Source organism: Podarcis tiliguerta (assembly GCF_965153285.1).
Source record: "Podarcis tiliguerta genome assembly, chromosome: 2".
In the NCBI taxonomy this organism is placed as follows: domain Eukaryota; kingdom Metazoa; phylum Chordata; class Lepidosauria; order Squamata; family Lacertidae; genus Podarcis; species Podarcis tiliguerta.
In genome coordinates this window covers 98,067,709-98,087,565 of record NC_139535.1, presented here as the reverse complement: position 1 = coordinate 98,087,565, position 19,857 = coordinate 98,067,709, and the positions used below count along the sequence as shown (strand labels likewise).

The 19,857-nt window shown below is 45.2% G+C and overlaps 1 protein-coding gene and 1 long non-coding RNA gene across 3 annotated transcripts in view; one reads left to right on the top strand and one right to left on the bottom strand.

Annotated features, from left to right (window-relative positions):
• The window catches only part of MAP2K6 (mitogen-activated protein kinase kinase 6), an 81,587-nt gene that overhangs the window by 46,849 nt on the left and 14,881 nt on the right, over positions 1-19,857 (top strand). For both annotated transcript variants that reach the window (XM_083427909.1, XM_083427910.1), the window contains exons 4-9: positions 2,644-2,757; positions 6,804-6,923; positions 9,623-9,739; positions 11,576-11,627; positions 14,551-14,678; positions 16,507-16,584. In XM_083427909.1, coding sequence (XP_083284035.1) covers positions 2,644-2,757; positions 6,804-6,923; positions 9,623-9,739; positions 11,576-11,627; positions 14,551-14,678; positions 16,507-16,584 — 609 coding nt within the window. The remainder of the gene's footprint in view (positions 1-2,643; positions 2,758-6,803; positions 6,924-9,622; positions 9,740-11,575; positions 11,628-14,550; positions 14,679-16,506; positions 16,585-19,857) is intronic.
• LOC310671843 lies at positions 6,907-10,121 on the bottom strand. The gene is made up of 3 exons (XR_014508250.1): positions 10,107-10,121; positions 8,432-8,520; positions 6,907-6,970 (listed from the first exon to the last, which is right to left on the bottom strand). It is a non-coding gene; the product is annotated as an uncharacterized lncRNA (long non-coding RNA).

The following is a 19,857-nucleotide window of genomic DNA, read 5'->3' as shown; positions in this document are numbered from 1 at the left end:
GAGGAAGCAGATTTTGATCTATAAGTTGTACATGCATTTGCTGTTGCAAATCTCCCCTTCATCCCAGCTCAGTCTTTTAAAGAGAGCTGGAATTTGGTCCACCGCTTTTGTCAGCAGTTAAAGGCACAGAAGAATAAAGCTGTTTCTCCCTCTCAGGGCTCAACATGTGAAAACCCGTAGTAGTTTTATCTACAACTAGAAAACAAGGGAGGAGTGTGTAAAATTCAGGCATAGGCCCGATGGCCAAGCCAGACATCTGAACTGGAAGGAATGGGGACAGGTCATCATCCTTGCAGATGAGGGGATCAAACCCCCTGTGCCATCTACTTAACTTTTTTTTGGCTAGCCCAGGAAATAAAAATGTGGGTATAGAAAGCAATGTGCACCCAATGTGTCTAACCTTTGTCTTGTGTTGACATGTGCAAAAGTCACAGCAGGTGTACACATTCCCCCCTACCCCAGTGAACATCATTGCAAGAGAGGGATGACGTAAATTTGCTTGAGGGGGGGGGGGAATCACTTCGAACCTTTTGAGTAAACTGATTTTTTAAGAAAAGTGTTTTATAGTGATGTAATCTAGAAATAGACATTGAACTTGCTGTTTCGTGGAACAAGTGTACACAGCCAAAGCCATGGGTAGGCAAACTCAGGCCCAGGGGCCGGATCCGGCCCAATTTGCCTTCTAAATCCGGCCTGTGGACCATCCGGGAATCAGCATGTGTTTACATGGGTAATAATAATAATAAGAAGAAGAATGTGTCCTTTTATTTAAAATGCATCTCTGGGTTATTTGTGGGGCCTGCCTGGTGTTTTTACATGAGTAGAATGTGTGCTTTTATTTAAAATGCATCTCTGGGTTATTTGTGGGGTGTAGGAATTCATTCATTCCCCCTCCCCATACATATAGTCTGGCCCCCCACAAGATCTGAGGGACAGTGGACTGGCCCCCTGCTGAAAAAGTTTGCTGACCCCTGGTCAAAGCAATGCTCCGTTTACCCATGCCTGTAAGAGAGAGGTGCTGCCCCCAACTTCAGAACTCGAATGGCATAATGAAATCCATCCAAGCACTTTTGAAGAAGTAAGGATATGTCGGTGCTCCAGAGCAGCCTTGCATGGGGAAAGAAAACAGCTCCTCCCATGGTAGCCATAGGCAGCCAGCAATTGCATGCAGGTGAGTGTGCAGGTTGGCGCAGGAGGATCAAACCTCTTCTCTTCCTCCTCGGCTAGTCTGGTTAGTTTCTCTGCTGTCTGCAAAGGAACGGAAGCGTATCCTCAGCTCTGTCTCTTCTACTCCCATCTGTTGAGTAGAAGGTCATGCTGCCTTATACTGAAGCCTCATCCAGATTTTTGTGCCTCATTTCTATGCCCAGGTCCGCACTTTGAGGCTCTGTGTCCAGTTAGGGAATTTTTTTTTTTTGTAGTTCCGGAGCTTTGCCTGCGAAAACCTGGGTTTTACCGCTGAATCGGAGCAATAGGGTTTCCTGCAGATTGATGCTTGCTCTGATTCAGCTGTAAAACGTGGGTTTCCCCAGGGAGAGCACTTGCATGAAGGATGGAGGAAACAAAAAGCACCCAAAGAGCTTTAAAGCATTGATCCGTGCCTGGAAAGCGTGGTGCAAAATGAAGTCTGAATGAGCCCTGCGTCAGTCCGCTGGTCCACCTAGCTCAGTATTTTCTGCACTGGCTTGGTATCAGCTCTCCAGGGTTCCAGGCAAGACCCTCTTCCCAGCCCTGTCCTGAGATGGCGGGAATTGAACCTCTGACCTTCTGCGTGTGGAGAAGGGAACTTCCTCCCTCTGTGGCCAGCACAGAATTCTAGCCTAATAGACTCTTAGTGGGCTAGTAACTATTGTGGGCTTATTTACAAGCCTTCTCTGTATGCACAGATTTGGAAATTCAGAGCTAAGTCATCCATTGAGTAAAAGGCTTCTGGGAAATGATATATAATGAGATGAAAAAGATGTTGTAATATACTTTTTTTTAAAAAAGAGAAGCATTTTTACTTGGTATTTTAAGTGGTGATATTAACAGACAGGACAAAAAATTGTTTTTATATGCAACAACAGCAGCAAGAGTACTGTTGGCACAGAAATGGAAACAAGAAGAATTACCGACGGAAGAAGAATGGCAGCCGAAATTAATGGACTATGCAGAATTAGATAAGATGACAGGAAGGATTCGAAACCTGCAGGACCAGAGATTCTCAGAAGACTGGAATAAATATGTGAACTATTTGAAAAGCTACTGTAATCAACATATTACGCTAGTAGGAATGCAAGAAGTTTTGTAAGGAGGAATATGTGAAATATTGTGAGGAAGGCTATGATGAGAGAGTCAATAGATAATTAAAAGCAGTAGTGAAATTAAGAAATGTAAATTAAGTGAAAAAAATGGAAAATTTTCAGATGTGATTGATGGAAGTCCAAAAAACTGTAAGATGTGACCTATGTTGAATGACTGTTGAAAATGATATATTAAAAAACTAATTTTTATATATGTGTGTGAGCAGCCACCAGTTTGGACGCATTAGAGATGGAGCTGCCCAGTCCGATGAGTGGGGTACAAATGAAAGCATTATTATTATTATTGGATAACTGCACTTTTTGGCTCCTGGTGATGTTCTCTTGGCTTTTCTCTCCACAGAACTTTGAAGTCAAAGCTGATGACCTGGAGCCGATATCAGAACTGGGCCGCGGTGCATATGGCGTGGTAGAGATGATGCGGCACATGCCCAGTGGGCAAATTATGGCCGTGAAGGTAGACTCCGTGGTTATTCCTTCTTTGAACGCATTAACTGTCCAAATTAACTCCTTACCTTCCCAGCAGCTATTGACCTTTTTCAACACTTGTGTGTGTATATATGTGTCTGTGTGTGCATTTCTCTCTCACACAGAGAGAGAAACATACACAAACACACATGCACAAATGCTTTGATAATTGATTTATTGATTTTTAATGGTAAAAGTAATATTTTTTGAAGTGCTGACCTGGTGGGAGGACTTGAGCCAAACTCTGGGGATTCACGTAGAGCAAGCTTGAACTTTCATCATTCATTAAATCTAATGAAGTCCCAAAGATCAGCCTGTTTTATTGTTCTGGGTTCCTTCCAATGAACTGGAGGATTGTGTTCAATTAAGCAGGACATCATTAATATGGAGTAAAGGGGTGGGACTTGACTTACCTTACGAATCCCGTCAGCGGAAGCCAAGCATAAGGGCTTGTTGAATGGGGCTTTCTTCTTGCCACCTTCCCCATTCTCTGCCCCCCACCCAAAAATTGGCTCTTGCTTGGGAGAAGCCCCAGAACAGCAGGAGGGGGGAAATTGTTCTAATTGTGCAGATGGAACATTCAGCATAGCATGACGTTGAATTCCATCCTAAGACATTTGTATTCTAGCTGCCATCTATTAGGTCAAACCACAAAATTGCCTTGCATTCCGCAAGTTATATTTTTATATTTAAAAATTAAACTTTGCATTCTTGCTTTGGATTTGGAGGAGATTTCAGGGTTGAAATACGTGGTCATGTTTCCCACCCAATTATCACCTGTTCGTGCTCCAGATCAGCCTTACAGGCTCTTTGGAAGCGTTTGGCTGGCTCCCAGGGGTGCCAACTTGAATAAAATATGGGGTGGGGGGAGGCACACTATTTAAATGGCAATGCCCATCAACTTGGGGTGGGGGGAAGCCCCCTCAAATATTTTATTGGGGGGGGCAAAGCCCCCACAGCCCCTAGAAGTTGGCTCCTATCCTGGCTCGTGTTAGAATTGGGGTGTTTGACGAGGTGAATCATTGGTCTCTTGACCTTTGTAACTTGATTGTTTTGCCTTTTCCCTAAAATGTATTGAGTCTCTCCAGGACGATTGCTTTCAAAATGTGGGAGCGGTACTTTTCAACGTTGAGGGCTATTTGCATCCGCTCTCAGCTTGTCTTGTGTGAACTGAACTAGGGATGTAAGAGTTGGTGTTGCATATGAATGCATTTTGTTAGTACAGTGGTACCTCAGGTTACAGACGCTTCAGGTTACAGACGCTTCAGGTTACAGACTCCGCTAACCCAGAATTAGTACCTTGGGTTAAGAACTTTGCTTCAGGATGAGAACAGAAATCTCACGACAGTGGCGCAGCAGCAGCAGCGGGAGGCCCCAATAGCTAAAGTGGTATCTCAGGTTAAGAACAGTTTCAGGTTAAGAATGGACCTCCGGAATGAATTCAGTTCGTAACGAGAGGTACCACTGTATACATCTTTTGAGTGTGTTTGGATGATCACATCTTGACTTAAGCTGACGTATGAAGAGACCATGTGCACGGTCGTAACACTTAACTAAGCTGATACATGGCCATCAGAACTGGGCCTTTGACATCTTGTCAATAGGACAGATTTTCTTAATCTTTGCAATCTGCCTTTAGGCATGAATGCCACTCTAATAGCAATCTATTAATGTATGCGTACTCCTGTTCCCTAACACAGTGGTTTGGTTATGATCTTTATTATCAGCCAATATTGTCTTTGGGCTGGGTCCAAATGGACATAGCACAACCCTGTGCATGTCTATTTAGAAGCAAGTCCCAATGGGTTCATGGAGACTTTCTCCCCAATTAGTGTCCATTGGATTGCAGCTGAACAGTTGGACTTGGTTGTCTTGTCTTTGTCCCATTTATTTCAATGGAAACTGACAAAGGCGGGCTCCAACCTTTTCCGTCCATATTAGAGCCCAAAGAACTGGTCGAAGATGTAAATTGCCTTATTCTCGGTTAGGATGTTGTAAAACAGTAGAGCCCGATGTATTTCCATGTTAGATAGTCCTCACTGGAGCAAAACATAACCTGTAAGTATATGAGCTTTGTGGATGGGTACTATTTCAAGTACTTGCAAGCATGTATTTCATAGAGGGCCATGTTTAATTATGTATTACTAAAATGTTTTGTTTATAATGATTTTCCGAATTGGGTTTTAATGAGAGACTTTAATTTTGAAATCTTCAAATCTGAAAGAGGTGGGAGGAATCATTTTATTCAAAACCGTTTCACATTCCCAGTGGATTAAAACGCTTGGGGGAAAGTTTTACTTCTGGTATGTCCCACTGAAGCTGTTGATCCTACAAACTGGAAATGATTGTTGACGTTCTCATTTCCTTTCTGAAAGCTGTTATATATATATATATATATATATATATATATATATATATATATATATATAATCATGGGCCTTTGGGGACAAGGGCAGGTACTGGCACCAGTGTCAAATATGGTTACAAAAGTCCTTTGAAGAGGGTAGTAACCATGGTTAGCTCACTGTTAATCCAAGGAATGAGCAGCTATAATCTACATTTCCCCCATCTGGTCCAGAGTGCCAAGCTGATTTAGACCCCAGCACATGGTACTACTGCCTGCCAGGTATTTTGACACATGGACCACTGCAAAAAATAACGTCATCTTGGTTAGTGCAGTTCAGTCCGTTAAACCATTTTTTAGGATCCCAGTTGTACAGTAAAACCATAGTTTAGCTTGTTGAGCTAAGTTCTGCTGTTGTGGAGGGCATGAGTAAGGAGACACCAGCAAGGCCTGTTATCTTGCAAGTAAAGAGGCTGGAGACACAAGGAAGTTACCTTTAACCATGGTTCACTTATCACAGAGGCAACAGATTACCATGGTTAATGCAAACAATGCCCTGGAAATCCACTATAGTTTGCAACCAATCTTCCATTATGGTTAAAATATTCAAAATACTGGTTAAGTTTTATGTCCGTGTAGGGTCAAGTTTATCTGATCTGAAACTTTACAGGAGCTTTAGTGTAAACCCTTTCAGGTAACCAGGGGCCTCCTGTGTACATTAATATTGGTGGACATGTTTAGGCATGCAGGGGTGTGTGTGTATCTATACCTATATCTGTGTATGTATGTGTGTTACATCCACCCACCCACCCACCCGTTCTTGACATGAAGCTGAATGAGAGAGTCCTTGCTGGGTGCATCAGAGGTGCTGCACACACAGAGCCACCAGCTTGGGGCAGGTGAGGGATGTATTGCTAAACCAGAGCCTCTTTCAGTAGCTTCCCTCCACCAAATGTTCTGCCATCATAGCTTTGTTAATGATGGAAAAACAGAGAAGAGAGAGAGAGGAGATAAAGCACTTCTGTAGTAACAATAATCCTTTGCCCTTCTATAGCACCTCACATCTGAGGATCTCACAGTGCTTCCCAGACATAAATTACGCCTGTGAGGTAGGTAAGCATTATTATCCCCATTTCACAGAGGCACAAAAGAGGCTTAAAGGAAAAAAAAAAAAAGCAACGTGCAAGCATGGCCTCTAATTTGGGGTGCCTGTTATGAGACACTTGCAACCTAAGCCTATGTATGTCTGCTCAGAAGTAAGTCTCCCTAGTTTCAATGGGCATTACTCCCAGGTAAGTGTGCAAAGGGCCGCATTGCCACTAAAGCATTACTTTGCCATTAGGAACCAGAGTTCCTCGGGAGCCAGGGTTTCCCAAGACGACATCTCTGCTGGCTTTGAGCTTCTGTGGCTGCTCCCGCGATCCATTTTTAGGTTGTGAGATTCACCTAGGTTACCTTGCTTTTAACTGTTAGGCCACAACCATTTGCCTTTTCTTTTTTGCTTAAAGTCTGGGGCGTTGCGGAGGTGAAGCTGCCTTAGGAAAACGGAGGCGGTGCTGCTGACGTTTGCTTGGCGAAATCACCCAAGCAAAGTCACTTTTTCTTTGTACCTGGTCAGTGAGTTCTTGGAAGAAATTCGCACGGCTCAGGGGAGGAGGAGATCCAAAGCTGAAAACGAGTCTTTCTTTCAGCGAATCCGAGCGACAGTGAACAGCCAGGAGCAGAAGAGACTGCTGATGGACCTGGACATCTCCATGAGGACAGTAGACTGCCCCTTCACTGTAACTTTCTACGGTGCGCTGTTTCGTGAGGTACGGCTTCGTAGGTCTCCTCTTGTGTCCTTCATTTGGGCTGCAGCCTTCACAGTACAGTGGTGCCCGCAAGACGAATGCCTCGCAAGACGGAAAACCCGCTAGACGAAAGGGTTTTCCGTTTTGGAGGTGCTTCGCAGGACGAATTTGCTATGGGCTTGCTTCGCAATACAAAAATGTCTTGCGATTCCTGGGGTTTTTTCCCCGCTCCCTACCCCCTTTTTCTAAGGCAATAAGCTGCTAATAGCCTTTTAGCAGCTAATCCGCTAATCCCTTAAGCCTTTAATAGCCGCTAATAGCCGCTAAACCGCTAATAGCGCTAATCCGCTAATTCGCAAGACAAAAAAACCGCTAGACGAAGAGACTCACGGAACGGATTCTTTTCGTCTTGCGAGGCACCACTGTACAGGACATAGGAAATAGCCGCCTTTTTAAAAAAAACGCCAGATCATAGTATGCGCTGCTTATTCTGACTTACAGTGGCTGTCCACGGTCTCAGTCGGGCTCCATCCCCTGCTTCCTGATTCAAGGGATTGAACCTTGCACCTTCTGCATGCCAAGCACCTTCTATACCACTTGTGCATATCCCCACTGAACACGGATCGTTCTTTTAGTATATGCGCAAGATCTTAGTTGAGCAATACTAGGTGGTAATGTTAGTTAGTTCACAAGTTAGCTAGACCATAGGAAAGCAGAGCAAGGTATCTGCAGAGGGCTAACAGAAATACCTACCTTCTCAACCACTCCAGAGAAGAAGAAGAGTTTGGATTTGATATCCCGCTTTATCACTACCCGAAGGAGTCTCAAAGCGGCTAACATTCTCCTTTCCCTTCCTCCCCCCACAACAAACACTCTGTGAGGTGAGTGGGTCTGAGAGACTTCAAAGAAGTGTGACTAGCCCAAGGTCACCCAGCAGCTGCATGTGGAGGAGCGGGGAAGCGAACCCGGTTCACCAGATTACGAGTCTACCGCTCTTAACCACTACACCACACTGGCTCCTGTACTGAATAGTACAGGAAGTGCATGCTGGGAACCAGTATGGTTAGAGTGTTGGACTAGGACAGTGGTGGCCAAACTTGGCCCTCCAGCTGTTTTTGGACTACAGTTCCCATCATCCCTGACCACTGGTCCTGTTAGCTAGGGATGATGGGAGTTGTAGTCCAAAAACAGCTGGAAGGCCAAGTTTGGCCACCACTGAACTAGGACCTGGGAGACCAGGGTTCAAATCACCACTCAGCTATGAAACTCACCGGGTGACCTTGAGCCAGTCACAATCTCTTAAGCAAACCTACCTCACAGGATTGTTGTGAACATAAAATGGAGAGGGAAAGATATGCCACCTTGGAGAAAAGTTGGAATATGAGTGTGATAATTTTTGGTTCTCTCTTAAAACTTCCACTTGGTGCACACAGTCAGTTAAATGGTTAAAGAGTGGTTGATTAAAAAAGGTTGGCTCCCCTGCCCTTTTCCTTCTGTGTTAACTTTATTGATGAAATAGGGATTCCAACCTGTCTGACAGCTTGTATCTTCCTTTTCTCCTTTCTCCAGTGCCAGGTCCCTCCTTCCTCTCCCAACACCTCATGTTTCCCGGTACTTCCTAAAAAAGCAAAACAAAATTCCACACAACAGGAAAGCGACGTTTAGTGCCAGAATTCCGGATATATTATTTTAAAAAATGGTATTTTGCTTGGCATGAAAACGATCACTGCAGAAATTGAAATCCTGCTTCTGTTTCCTCATTGCACCAATTGGAATTTGTTTTGGAGGACGGAATTCACATGGGCCAAATAATCCTTCAAATAGCCCTTCTTGGCTACTGCTGCACTTAGCAAACTTGTTCCCTTTCTCAAGGAAGTTAGCCTTGAGGCCCCGATGTTACTGTGGTCAGAGGGGAGCCAGCTTTGTGGTGCGATGCTTCAGCTTCAGAAAACAAAATAGCTATGCAGCTTAATTTTACATTGTTAGTGAAATGGCTGAGGTAACTTGTGGCCGAGACTGGAATTCAGACAAGGGGATGGGAGGGTGCAATGCCCCAAACTCTGCTCATGGTTTTCCCAAATCCTGCACTGCCATGAGATGTTGGTACATGTATTTATTCAGGTTGTATGTCATGCTACGCAGTGTGATGGGAGAGATATTAGTTCATACATGCGCTCCAAAATGTGCTGGGAGCCAAACTCAAAAGTGTCGGTGCTGACCTTTAAAGCCCTAAACAGCTTCGGCTCTGTATACCTGAAGGAGTGTCTCCACCCCAATCGTTCAGCCTGGACACTAAGATCTAGCTCTGAGGGCCTTCTGATGGTTTTGCGAGAAGTGAGGCTATAGGGAAGCAGGCAGAGGGCCTTCTTTGTAGTTGTGCCCACCCTGTGGAGTGCCCTCCCGTCAGATGTCAAGGAAGTAAACAACTATCAGAACACATCTGATGGCAGCCCTGTATAGGGAAGCTTTTAATGCTTGATGTTTTACTGTGCTTAATGTTTGAATTTGTTGGAAGCCGCCCAGAGTGACTGGGGCAGCCTAGTCAGATGGGCGCATATACAATTATTATTATTATTATTATTATTATTATTATTATTAGGAGGCATTGAAGGCAATGCACATACACTTTGTTGGAAGCAGGTGTGTGTGTGTGTGTTTGCAGTTGGTTCTCCAGAGTGGAGAATTATTAACACCATTCTTTTCCCTCTGCCTTTCCTTAGGGAGATGTTTGGATTTGCATGGAATTGATGGACACTTCACTGGACAAGTTCTACAAGCAAGTCATTGACAAAGGCTTGATGATTCCTGAGGACATCTTAGGAAAAATAGCCGTCTCAGTGAGTGCTTCTGGGTTGTTGTTTTTTTTGCTTTAATCCTCTTCCAAAGGGGATTCAGCTCCCTTTCCATCTTTGCAGCCCACATCTGCCAGTCAGCTGTTAAATGTACAAAAGTTGCAAAGGGAAAATGGAGAACAAATAGCAGCTGGCTTCTCTTTTAGGACTTATCCTTGGTATTTACGAGCCACATCTTCCTAAAAGTAGCCTGGAAAGCCCTTCATGAGAGAAGAGCCAGAATTTGTTTTGCAAAGCGGGGTTAGAGAGCCCTGTGGGGAAACATTAAGAGAGAGGTGAGCTGAGGGCCAAATGACATGCAATGAAAATACCTGTTTGTTCTTTAACTTTAGTTTCAAAAACTGAAAGTTACCTGAGGATGAGGGACTGGTGGCTTGATCGCAGATTGCCATTGGATTTTTTTAAAAAAATTATATTTTTATTGGTTTACAAATACAAAATTGTACATTTCAGCTTCTTAATTACATCTTAATTCCATTTTTGACTTCCCTCAATTTGTCTGAGCTTCCTTCATTTTATCACTTTTAACACATTCCTGCCCCTTGTTATTAAAACTATTAGATTCAATTCATTATTTTTACTTATTGTTACATTTTCACAGAGCTTCTTTAAAACTTACAAACGTAATCTGGTTATCACTTAGTTTTTGCAAATATTGAATAAACTTCTCCCAATCTTCTGTAAATCTTTGATCTCATTGATTCCGGATCCTTCCTGTCATTCTGTCCAATTCTGCATAGTCCATCATTTTAGTTCTCCATTCTTCTATCGTAGGCAGCTCCTCTTGCTTCCATTTCTGAGCCATCAATATTCTTGCTGCTGTCACTGCATATAAAAACAACTTCTTCTCTTTCTTATTTATCTCATTCCCTGTAATGCCTAGTAAAAATGCTTCTGGTTTCTTAGTAAATGTATACCGTATTTTTCGTCCTATAGGGCGCACCGGCCCATAGGACGCACCTCGTTTTTTGGGGGAGAAATGAATAAAAAAAGATTATTTCCCCCCCAGCTGCGGCTGCCGCCCCAAGCCTTGCGGACACGCGCCAGAAGCAAGGGGAGCCCTCTGGAGGGCTCCCCGTGCTTCGGGCGGCAGGCTGCCGCCCCAAGCCTCGCGCGCCCAGTGGGACCTCCCGTCGGGCGCGCAAGGCTTGCGGACACTCGCCCGAAGGGAGTCCTCTGCACCCCTTTCTCTATTAAGTATTCCTCTATTTTTTTTTATATTAACCCAGATTGCCATTGGAGAGGGGATGCTTAATTGCTTCCTTGAGCCATTTTTCTGCTACGGGGAACTTTCCCCCTCCAGCTCCTTTCTTACCTGTGGAGGAAAACAATATTTTTCCTCTGCAGGTGAGGAACAATCCCAGGGCTCTTTTCTTTTTGTGTAGTTTGCCTCTTAGGAGATGTGTTTTGGAGACACCTTATACTGGGTGTATAACCTGGAATTCCAAGGAATTTAGAACTCTGCTGGAATTCAGCCATCAAAACTTCCTAAAGAGTGATGCCCAAAGCTTGAACACACTGTGATCCCTCGAAGGTTGTTACATCAGTGTTTTATTTTGAGCACACTGCAAAGAGGGGGGTTGGAAGAGCAATGAATAGTATGAATCATGTTTTATCACCCTGGTGCCAGACTGCAGGCTCAGCACTCTCCTGCCTGTTAATTGCCCAAACGCCCAACCTAGACTGTCTCCAGCCTGGTTAAGTGTTGAAAGAAGAGCTAACCTGTGGCCTGGGAGGAACGAGCGAAGCAGAATACTTCTGCTTCAGCCAGCTTCAGCTCGTTCTTATCTGTCTGTCCCTGTTCTTTTTTTTTTTTTCCAGATTGTGAAAGCGTTAGAGCACCTACACAGTAAGCTGTCTGTAATTCACCGAGGTAAGTGCGACCAGAGTTGGACACCATAACAATTCTTGGTTCTGGAAAATGGGTTGACGAGCGCTGTGCAAAGTGCTAAATGGCATTTTCATCAGTTTAGGTCAGTTTGGGTCAGTTTAGGTCAGTTTGAAGCTGCATCAGCGACCAAGACTTCTTCTCCCTGATGGCTGAGGGTACTTAGTACCCATACTCTTTCCAGGCCCAACTCAGGATGCTGATTTTGACCTGGCCAGTATTGCTTCAATACTGGAACTCTCATTTTGGCTTTGCCAAATGCCGTTTTGGTACTTTTCCTATATCAGCATCCCCACCTGCATCTGAGATAATGGAATTGGCCTACCTGTACATTGCAGCTGTAAGGATTACTGTGGTATAATGGATTGAACCCAAAGCGATGCTAAATGGAGAACTGTTAGTGCAGTGGAATTTCCCCCCTATCCCTTCCAGTCTCCTGTGTCTCACAAACAGCCTTACTTGGGAGAGTCAGGAATTGCGCTGAGCAGTGATGGCTGGAGTGGAGGAGCTTCGGTGATGGGGATATTATCTAAAATTGGGCAAAAGGACTATCTGCTTCTGCAACATGGGGTCCAAATAATACATGTGCCTTGATCACTTAAGAAAAGCACACAAATACTTACGTATCATCGTCATATAGGTAAAGGTAAAGGACCCAGTTAAGTCTAGTTGAATTCAACTATGGGGTGCGGCGCTCACCTCCGCTTTCAGGCCGAGGGAGCTGGTGTTTGTCCACAGACAGCTTTCCGGGTCAGTGGTACACCGTGACATAAGCCAGAGTGCATGGAAATGCCGTTTACCTTCCCAGCGCAGCTGTACTTATTTATATACTCGTGCTGGTATGCTTTCAAATTGCTAGATTGGCAGGAGCTGGGACAAAGCAACAGGGATGGAGGTGGCGCTGCAGTCTAAACCACCGAGCCTCGTGGGCTTGCCCATTGTACAGTCGGCATTTCAAATCTGTGTGACGGGGTGAGCTCCTGTTGTCATATAATTTGCCCACTAGGAATCCTCCCTCATTAAGTGTCATAGGAAGATGCTTGGAGGTAAACCCAGCATCTTCTGCTTCAGTGTAAGAGATAAATCAGGGATGCGGGTGGTGCTGTGGGTTAAACCACAGAGCCTAGGACTTGCCGATCAGAAGGTTGGCGGTTTGAATCCCCGCAAAGGGGTGAGCTTCTGTTACTCAGTCCATGCTCCTGCCAACCTAGCAGTTCGAAAGCACATCAAAGTGCAAGTAGATAAATAGGTACCGTTCCGGCAGGAAGGCAAACGGCATATCCGTGCGCTGCTCTGGTTCGCCAGAAGCGGCTTAGTCATGCTGGCCACATGACCCAGAAGCTGTACGCTGGCTCCCTCGGCCAATAAAGCGAGATGAGTGCCGCAACCCCAGAGTCGGTCACAACTGGACCTAATGGTAAGGTGTCCCTTTACCTTTAAGAGATAAATCACTTCCTTAATGGCCATTCAGAGTAGAGATAATTTCATTGAAATTGTTATGCTATGAGTCCTTATTAATCCACATTTAACAAAGCAGGAATCAGCACTGGATATACACAATGGCTACTGTCACATATAACTCTCAACCAGTAGTCTTCTACCTTTTCAGTCCCTTTTCATGTTATCTCAAACATAGGTTTGTGGACCCTTTTCTTAACTTTTTTTTTTAAACCGTATATTTCTTTGTTTGGAGTGACGCTTGTTTGGAGGAAGGAAACCTCCAGTTTAGATGACGGACAAGCCAAACTCTGACTTGTCTCATCAGCGGTCAGGGAGGAGTGCTGTTGGAACTTTCGAGCTCCATCACATTAAACCATAGTTTGTTTTAAACGATGGTTGAATGAGATGTGTGAAGCAGGTCAAACCATGGCTTAATGAAGCTCACTTGTTTAACCAACCAGAGGTTCGATAAACAATGATCCCTGTCTAATACAAAATGGCAAGCCATGATTAGGGGAGACTCACTGACAAAGTCCTTCTGGCTGACTTGTAGAAGGAGAAAAATGGGGAAAGCACCTGTACATAAAGGGACGAGGGTGGTGCTGTGGGTTAAACCACAGAGCCTAGGACTTGCTGATCAGAAGGTTGGCAGTTCAAATCCCCATGACGGGGTGAGCTCCCGTGGCTCGGTCCCTGCTCCTGCCAACCTAGCAATTCGAAAGCACATCCAAGTGCAAGTAGATAAATAGGAACCGCTCCGCTGCTCTGGTTCGCCAGAAGCGGCTTAGTCATGCTGGCCACATGACCCGGAAGCTGTACGCCGGCTCCCTAGGCCAATAAAGCGAGATGAGCGCCGCAACCCCAGAGTCGGCCACGACTGGACCTAATGGTCAGGGGTCCCTTTACCTTTACCTTACCTGCACATAGGGTGCATTCTGCACATAGTTCTAAAACATGGTTTAGCATTAAGCATAAATGTGACCACTAGCTCTCTACGTCTTTTTCCCTGCCATAGAATAAACCAGGGTTTCTGTAAGTCTTGGACAATCCGGCTGGTATAACTGTTGCTGAATGTTGGTGCTAACCATGGTTGAAAGAAAGACAGCAGTTGTGCTCCAGGGAGAAGAAGGAACATGGGTTCTTAATGCTGGCTCCCAGTCTCTTTAACTATGGTTAACAGCCAGCCGGAATGGAACCTGCATCTCTGTTTGGCCCCTGTGACTTCTGCTCAAACTTGTACCCCTGTTTGTGGACTTTTACTGGATAGGAGTCCAACGTCTGTATGGTGGCAGGCTCCCTGTCCCTGGCTTACAGCCTGGGAAAAGACATCATTTTCTTATCTCCTGTGGTTCTCAAGATGACAAGTGAAATGTATGCTGGTGCCCTCTGGTGGCTCATGTTTGTCCTCTTCCATTTCTGCTGTAACGCTACTGCAAGCAACCTGCTTCCTGTGCATTCCACCTTGCAGATGTCAAGCCCTCAAACGTACTGATCAACACACTAGGACAGGTGAAAATGTGTGACTTTGGAATCAGTGGTTACCTCGTTGACTCCGTGGCCAAGACGATGGATGCTGGCTGCAAGCCTTACATGGCAGTAAGTTCAGGTTACCGGTTTTTTTTTCAGTGAATCTGGGGACACTTTTCAACTTCAATGGATTTTGTATTTCAGTATTTCTGCTTTGCAGAAGGGCTTCCACGTGTGCAATGGGGTCTGCCCCCACCCTCAATTGCTGAAATTGACCTGGGGAGAGAATCCCCAGACCTGCTTGTACTGGAAAGAGAGGGGGGAATCATTCTGTCTGGCAAGCCAAACGGCTTTCACTGACAGAACTCTCAGGAGAGTGTGACGTTAAATTCCGCCCCACTATCGCAAGACTGTTTAGGCCCTCCAGCTGTTTTGGGACTACAACTCCCATCATCCCTAGCTAACAGGAGCAGTGGTCAGGGATGATTGAACTGTAGTCCCAAAACAGCTGGAGGGCCAAGTTTGGCCATGCCTGGTTTAGATGGACTGTCTGCCTCTGTACTTGCAGGTATTGCACACAAAGACCGAAACAAGGAAGATATTTTGTGGGTTCATTTTTTTATCGGTTTAGCTTGTCCTTCTCTGAGCTCTGCTTGCGTTCTTAAGCATCTGGACTCCTCCATCTCCCAGGGCCAGTGTGGCAACAGCATTTCAAATTACATTTCACCCAGTTCGTTTACACTTTCGTTGGCTCTTTAATTAAAATCGCTTGTGACAAAATAACAATATAGCTCACTTACGGGAGATGCATGCAGAGAGCCTTCTCGGTAGTGGCACCCATCCTGTTAGAAGACATCTGTAGGCAGCCCTGTATAGGGAGGTGTTTACTGTTTTATTATGTTTTTAGACGCTGGAAGCTGTCCAGAGTGGCTGGGGCAATCCAGTCCGATAATAAAATGATGATGATGATGAAAGATGGCAGAGTGTGATAAAGGTTTAGTGGGGTGATGGTAGCGATGGAACCAGCACATTTTGATTCTTTTTGCCATCCAGACTTATTTCATCACCAGCGATGTGTTTTTAGTTGACTGGCTCCCAAATGCATTATAGTGCTCCCTGTTATGATGTTGAAGATTAACCAAGCGCATCACCTTAACTAGCCTTCCCTGAATGTGATATCCTCCCAAGTTTGGCTGATAAGAGCTTCACTCCCAAACATCTGAAAGGCACCAAGTTGGGGAAGGCTACTTTTAACCAGAGGCATAGGAAGGTCAGGTGGTACCAGGTGCGGAAAATTTCTTGTCACCCCCCCCATTGAGTTTTGTTTTTTTTTGCCTGCAAAAATGGTTTTGCATTATTTCATATTTTCTTACAAAGGAATGTGGATTCTGGGCCCCAGATAACAAGTAGGCGACTGTCGACAGATACTTAAATCTACAGGATGGATTGTGTTTTGGCTCCACTGAATTGAAATTTCAGCTTTCACAACATATGAACACGGCCAAGTAAACAGTTATTTCCATGGAGGAGGGTCAAGATATTAACCGATATGCATGAAATTTCAGATCTAGCTATATAATTCCTAGTGTAGTAAGATAAGACCTTTGGAGCAGGCATTTTTTAAAAAAAGTTTTTTATGAACCCCCCTAGTAGGGCAGTAATTGTTCCTTGATAATTTGTCACCCCCCCTCCATGATGGCACCCAGGGTGGACCGCCCCCCTTCCTATGCCCCTGCTCTTAACAAAAATCAGATTAAGACAGAAAGACACTCCCTTTGAAATCTCTTCAAAGCCTAAGGGAATATCTGACTGGAGTTAGACAGTGCATACACCTTCATTCGTTTGCATGCATACAGGAAGTCGAGAGAGTCTTCTTCCCCCATCGCTGAGGGATTTACAACTTGGGCTACTAAATATAATACTATTTGTGTTCTGTCTCTTCCTCCCCCCACCCCAGCCTGAAAGAATCAACCCAGAACTAAACCAAAAGGGATACAGCGTCAAATCCGATATTTGGAGTCTGGGAATCACTATGGTAAGAGTTTACACAGGAAGGCCTGATGGACTGTGTCTACTGAAGAGAGTTTTGTCCGTTTGGCCTTGTTCCACACGTAAAATATTTTGCAATCTGCGGCTGATTGCGATTAATAAAATGCCTGAATACAGCGCAGGCCTTTAGCCTTCAATACAGTGAAGACATGGTGAGCTCAAAATGTGTCCATGTTTAAATGCGGAACATTCTGTGAGAGGAAAGATAACAATTTCACTGTTTTAAGTTCGCCACTGTACTGACACTCCCTTTGAAATATCTTCAAAGCCTAAGGGAATATCTGACTGGAGTTAGACACTCCATACACCTTCATTCATTTGCATGCATACAGGAAGTCGAGAGAGTCTTCTTCCCCCATCGCTGAGGGATTTACAACTTGGGCAACTAAATATAATACGGTCACGGGGGTTACGTGAGAGCAGGAGAAATATCTTGATTTTTTTTTGGGTGGGGAATGTGGTTTGACTGCTTCTGCCTCTTTACATGGGCGTCTGTCATGGATGCTTTAACTGAAATTCCTGCATTGCATGAGGTTGGACTAGGCAACCTACCTTGGAATCTCTTCCAACTCTACAACTCTATGATTCTAGTATTTTATTGAGGCTGGAAGGAGCTGTGAGGGTTGTGTTAATACTGGACTAATACTGGCGGTTGGAGTTTATAGGAAGTCCGGAACAGTAATCGTCAACCTTTTTTCAGAAACAAGACCCATGACTCTTGGTCTAAATGTATGCATTTTAGTATTCCATTGTATGCCATATACAGTGGTACCTCGGGTTACAGACGCTTCAGGTTACATACGCTTCAGGTTACAGACTCCGCTAACCCAGAAATAGTACCTCAGGTTAAGAACTTTGCTTCAGGATGAGAACAGAAATCGTGCTCCGGCGGCGCAGTGGCAGTGGGAGGCCCCATTAGCTAAAGTGGTGCTTCAGGCTAAGAACAGTTTCAGGTTAAGTATGAACCTCCAGAACGAATTCAGTACTTAACCTGAGGTACCACTGTATTTGTCTGGCAGGTATTTGTGTGTGTATGTGTGTGTGTGTGTGAGAGAGAGAGAGGGTGCGTGGCAGAGATCACTATTACAGATAAGGCATATAGCAGTGGTTTTCAGCCTTTTTCTTTTTAAGGGAACCCTTTCCTTAGCCACAGTCTACTGGGGAACACATGTTGCAGAAAACTGGGGGGAATGTGAACATCCTTCACCAACCCACCATGTGTTTTGGACTACAAATCCCATCATCCCTGACAATTGCCCGTGCTGGCTGGGGCTGATGGGAGATGTTGTCTAGGCAAGAGAGATGGGGAGGGCGGGGGGAGATGGTTCTAGGGCATGCCTTCCTTTCAGGTGGGCCTATTGAGCCTTATCACCACCACATGTGATTTGAGAGTGTGCCATGGCACAAACACAATGCCCCAAGTTGTCACCGATCGCCAGGGGTGATCTGTAGTTGCAAGTAAGCAGACTTTTGAGGAAACTTGCCCCCCAAATACACTTCTTGAAAACTTGGAGACTGCCTCCCCAAATGCATTTTGAGAGCCACTGGCATGAAGAAATGCTTCATTGGAGCAGTTCACTTTTTTCCTTTCTGGATTTATTGGTGGGTTTAAAGCCAAAAACGCAGTGGAGTTTTAATGTTGAAAAGCTGCATAGGTGGATTTTACTTTCTTTTCCTGCTTTGCTTTCCACCGTCAATTTTGCTTCCCCCTCCCCCCCTTCTCCAGCTGACCTCTTGCAGACCTGAAGCTGTGCCTTCTCGTTTTGTTTGCAGAGGTCCTAATTCCCCCCCACAAAGGAGTGTCTTCACTTTGTGTGGGTATCCGAGCTTCTCTTGACAACGTTCAAGAGACATCAGATGAATTGTGCTAAGAACCATAGGCAGAAACAGGTCAGAAGGAAAGCAGGTTGCCAGGAGAGATGCCTCGATTTCCGGATGCAGTGTCAGCTTGTATGCCAGCGGCAGCCTTCTTTCTAGAACAACCAAGTCAGCAGCTTTGAGCATCCTTGGGACGGATCGGTTTTTAAAATCGGGACTGGCTTCCTTAAAAAACAACAACTCAAAACAGACTAGTTTGGGTAGGCAGGTGAATTTCAGAACGTACAAGCGTTCCGCAGCCTCTTTTAAAACAGTGCTTCCGATAAATGCTAATGCAGCTAGGCATCAGCGTGCATGTGTAGGTTGTTTATCTGGAAGAAACCTGGTGCCCTGCAGTCATAATCTGTCTCCATACTCACTCAATTGGCACCACGCCTTCTTCAGGGAATCAGAGCATTCAGAGCAAACAGACAGCTTCTTTTGGCAAACTGGAATCATTCTCCAGGGAATGATGAGTCCCCTCTGGTTGCAACAGCCCCCGTGGGTAGGGAATGGAGAGGGAGAGGACAGAGAGCACACCCTCCCCTGGCATTCTGCATTCTCCAGGGAAGGCTGTGGGTACGTGGCGCAAACCAGCTGAACTGGCCTCACATGCTGCTACTTTTAAATATTCCCAGGGACATGCCGTCTCCAGGGATTCGCACAGGCTGTGCCTTCCAGAGGCGCCAAATGAGCCCAGGGTTTCTAAGGGGGGAGCGGAAAAAAGAAAAGAGGGAGCAGAAGCCGTAAGAGGAGGTCCGGTGCCATTGCGGGGCCATGCCTGCAGATGGCAGCAAAAGCTACGGTTGTTAGGGAAACGGAACAGTGTTTGTCTCCTCACTGTACTTTTTGGATAAGGGAAAGGTAAAGGGACCCCTGACCATTAGGTCCAGTCGCAGACGACTCTGGGGTTCTGGTGCTCATCTCGCTTTACTGGCTGAGGGAGCTGGCATACATCTTCTGGGTCATGTGGCCAGCATGACTAAGCTGCTTCTGGCGAACCAGAGCAGCGCACAGAAACGCCGTTTACTTTCCTGCCGGAGCGGTACCTATTTATCTACTTGCACTTTGATGTGCTTTCGAACTGCTAGGTTGGCAGGAGCTGGGACCGAGCAACTGAAGCTCACCCCGTCGCGGGGATTCGAACCGCCGACCTTCTGATCGGCAAGCCCAAGAGGCTCAGTGGTTTGGACTGAGTGGTTTAGACATTAGCTAAAGTGGTACCTCAGGTTAAGAACTGTTTCAGGTTAAGAACAGACCTCCGGAATGAATTAAGTTCTTAATCTGAGGTACTACTGTATAAAGGTACTTTATAAAGGTACCTTTATAAGGTACCTTTCTTTTTTTTTTAAAAAAATAACCTAAGAAAGTGATATTGATGTCTCTCCATCTTCTCTCCATG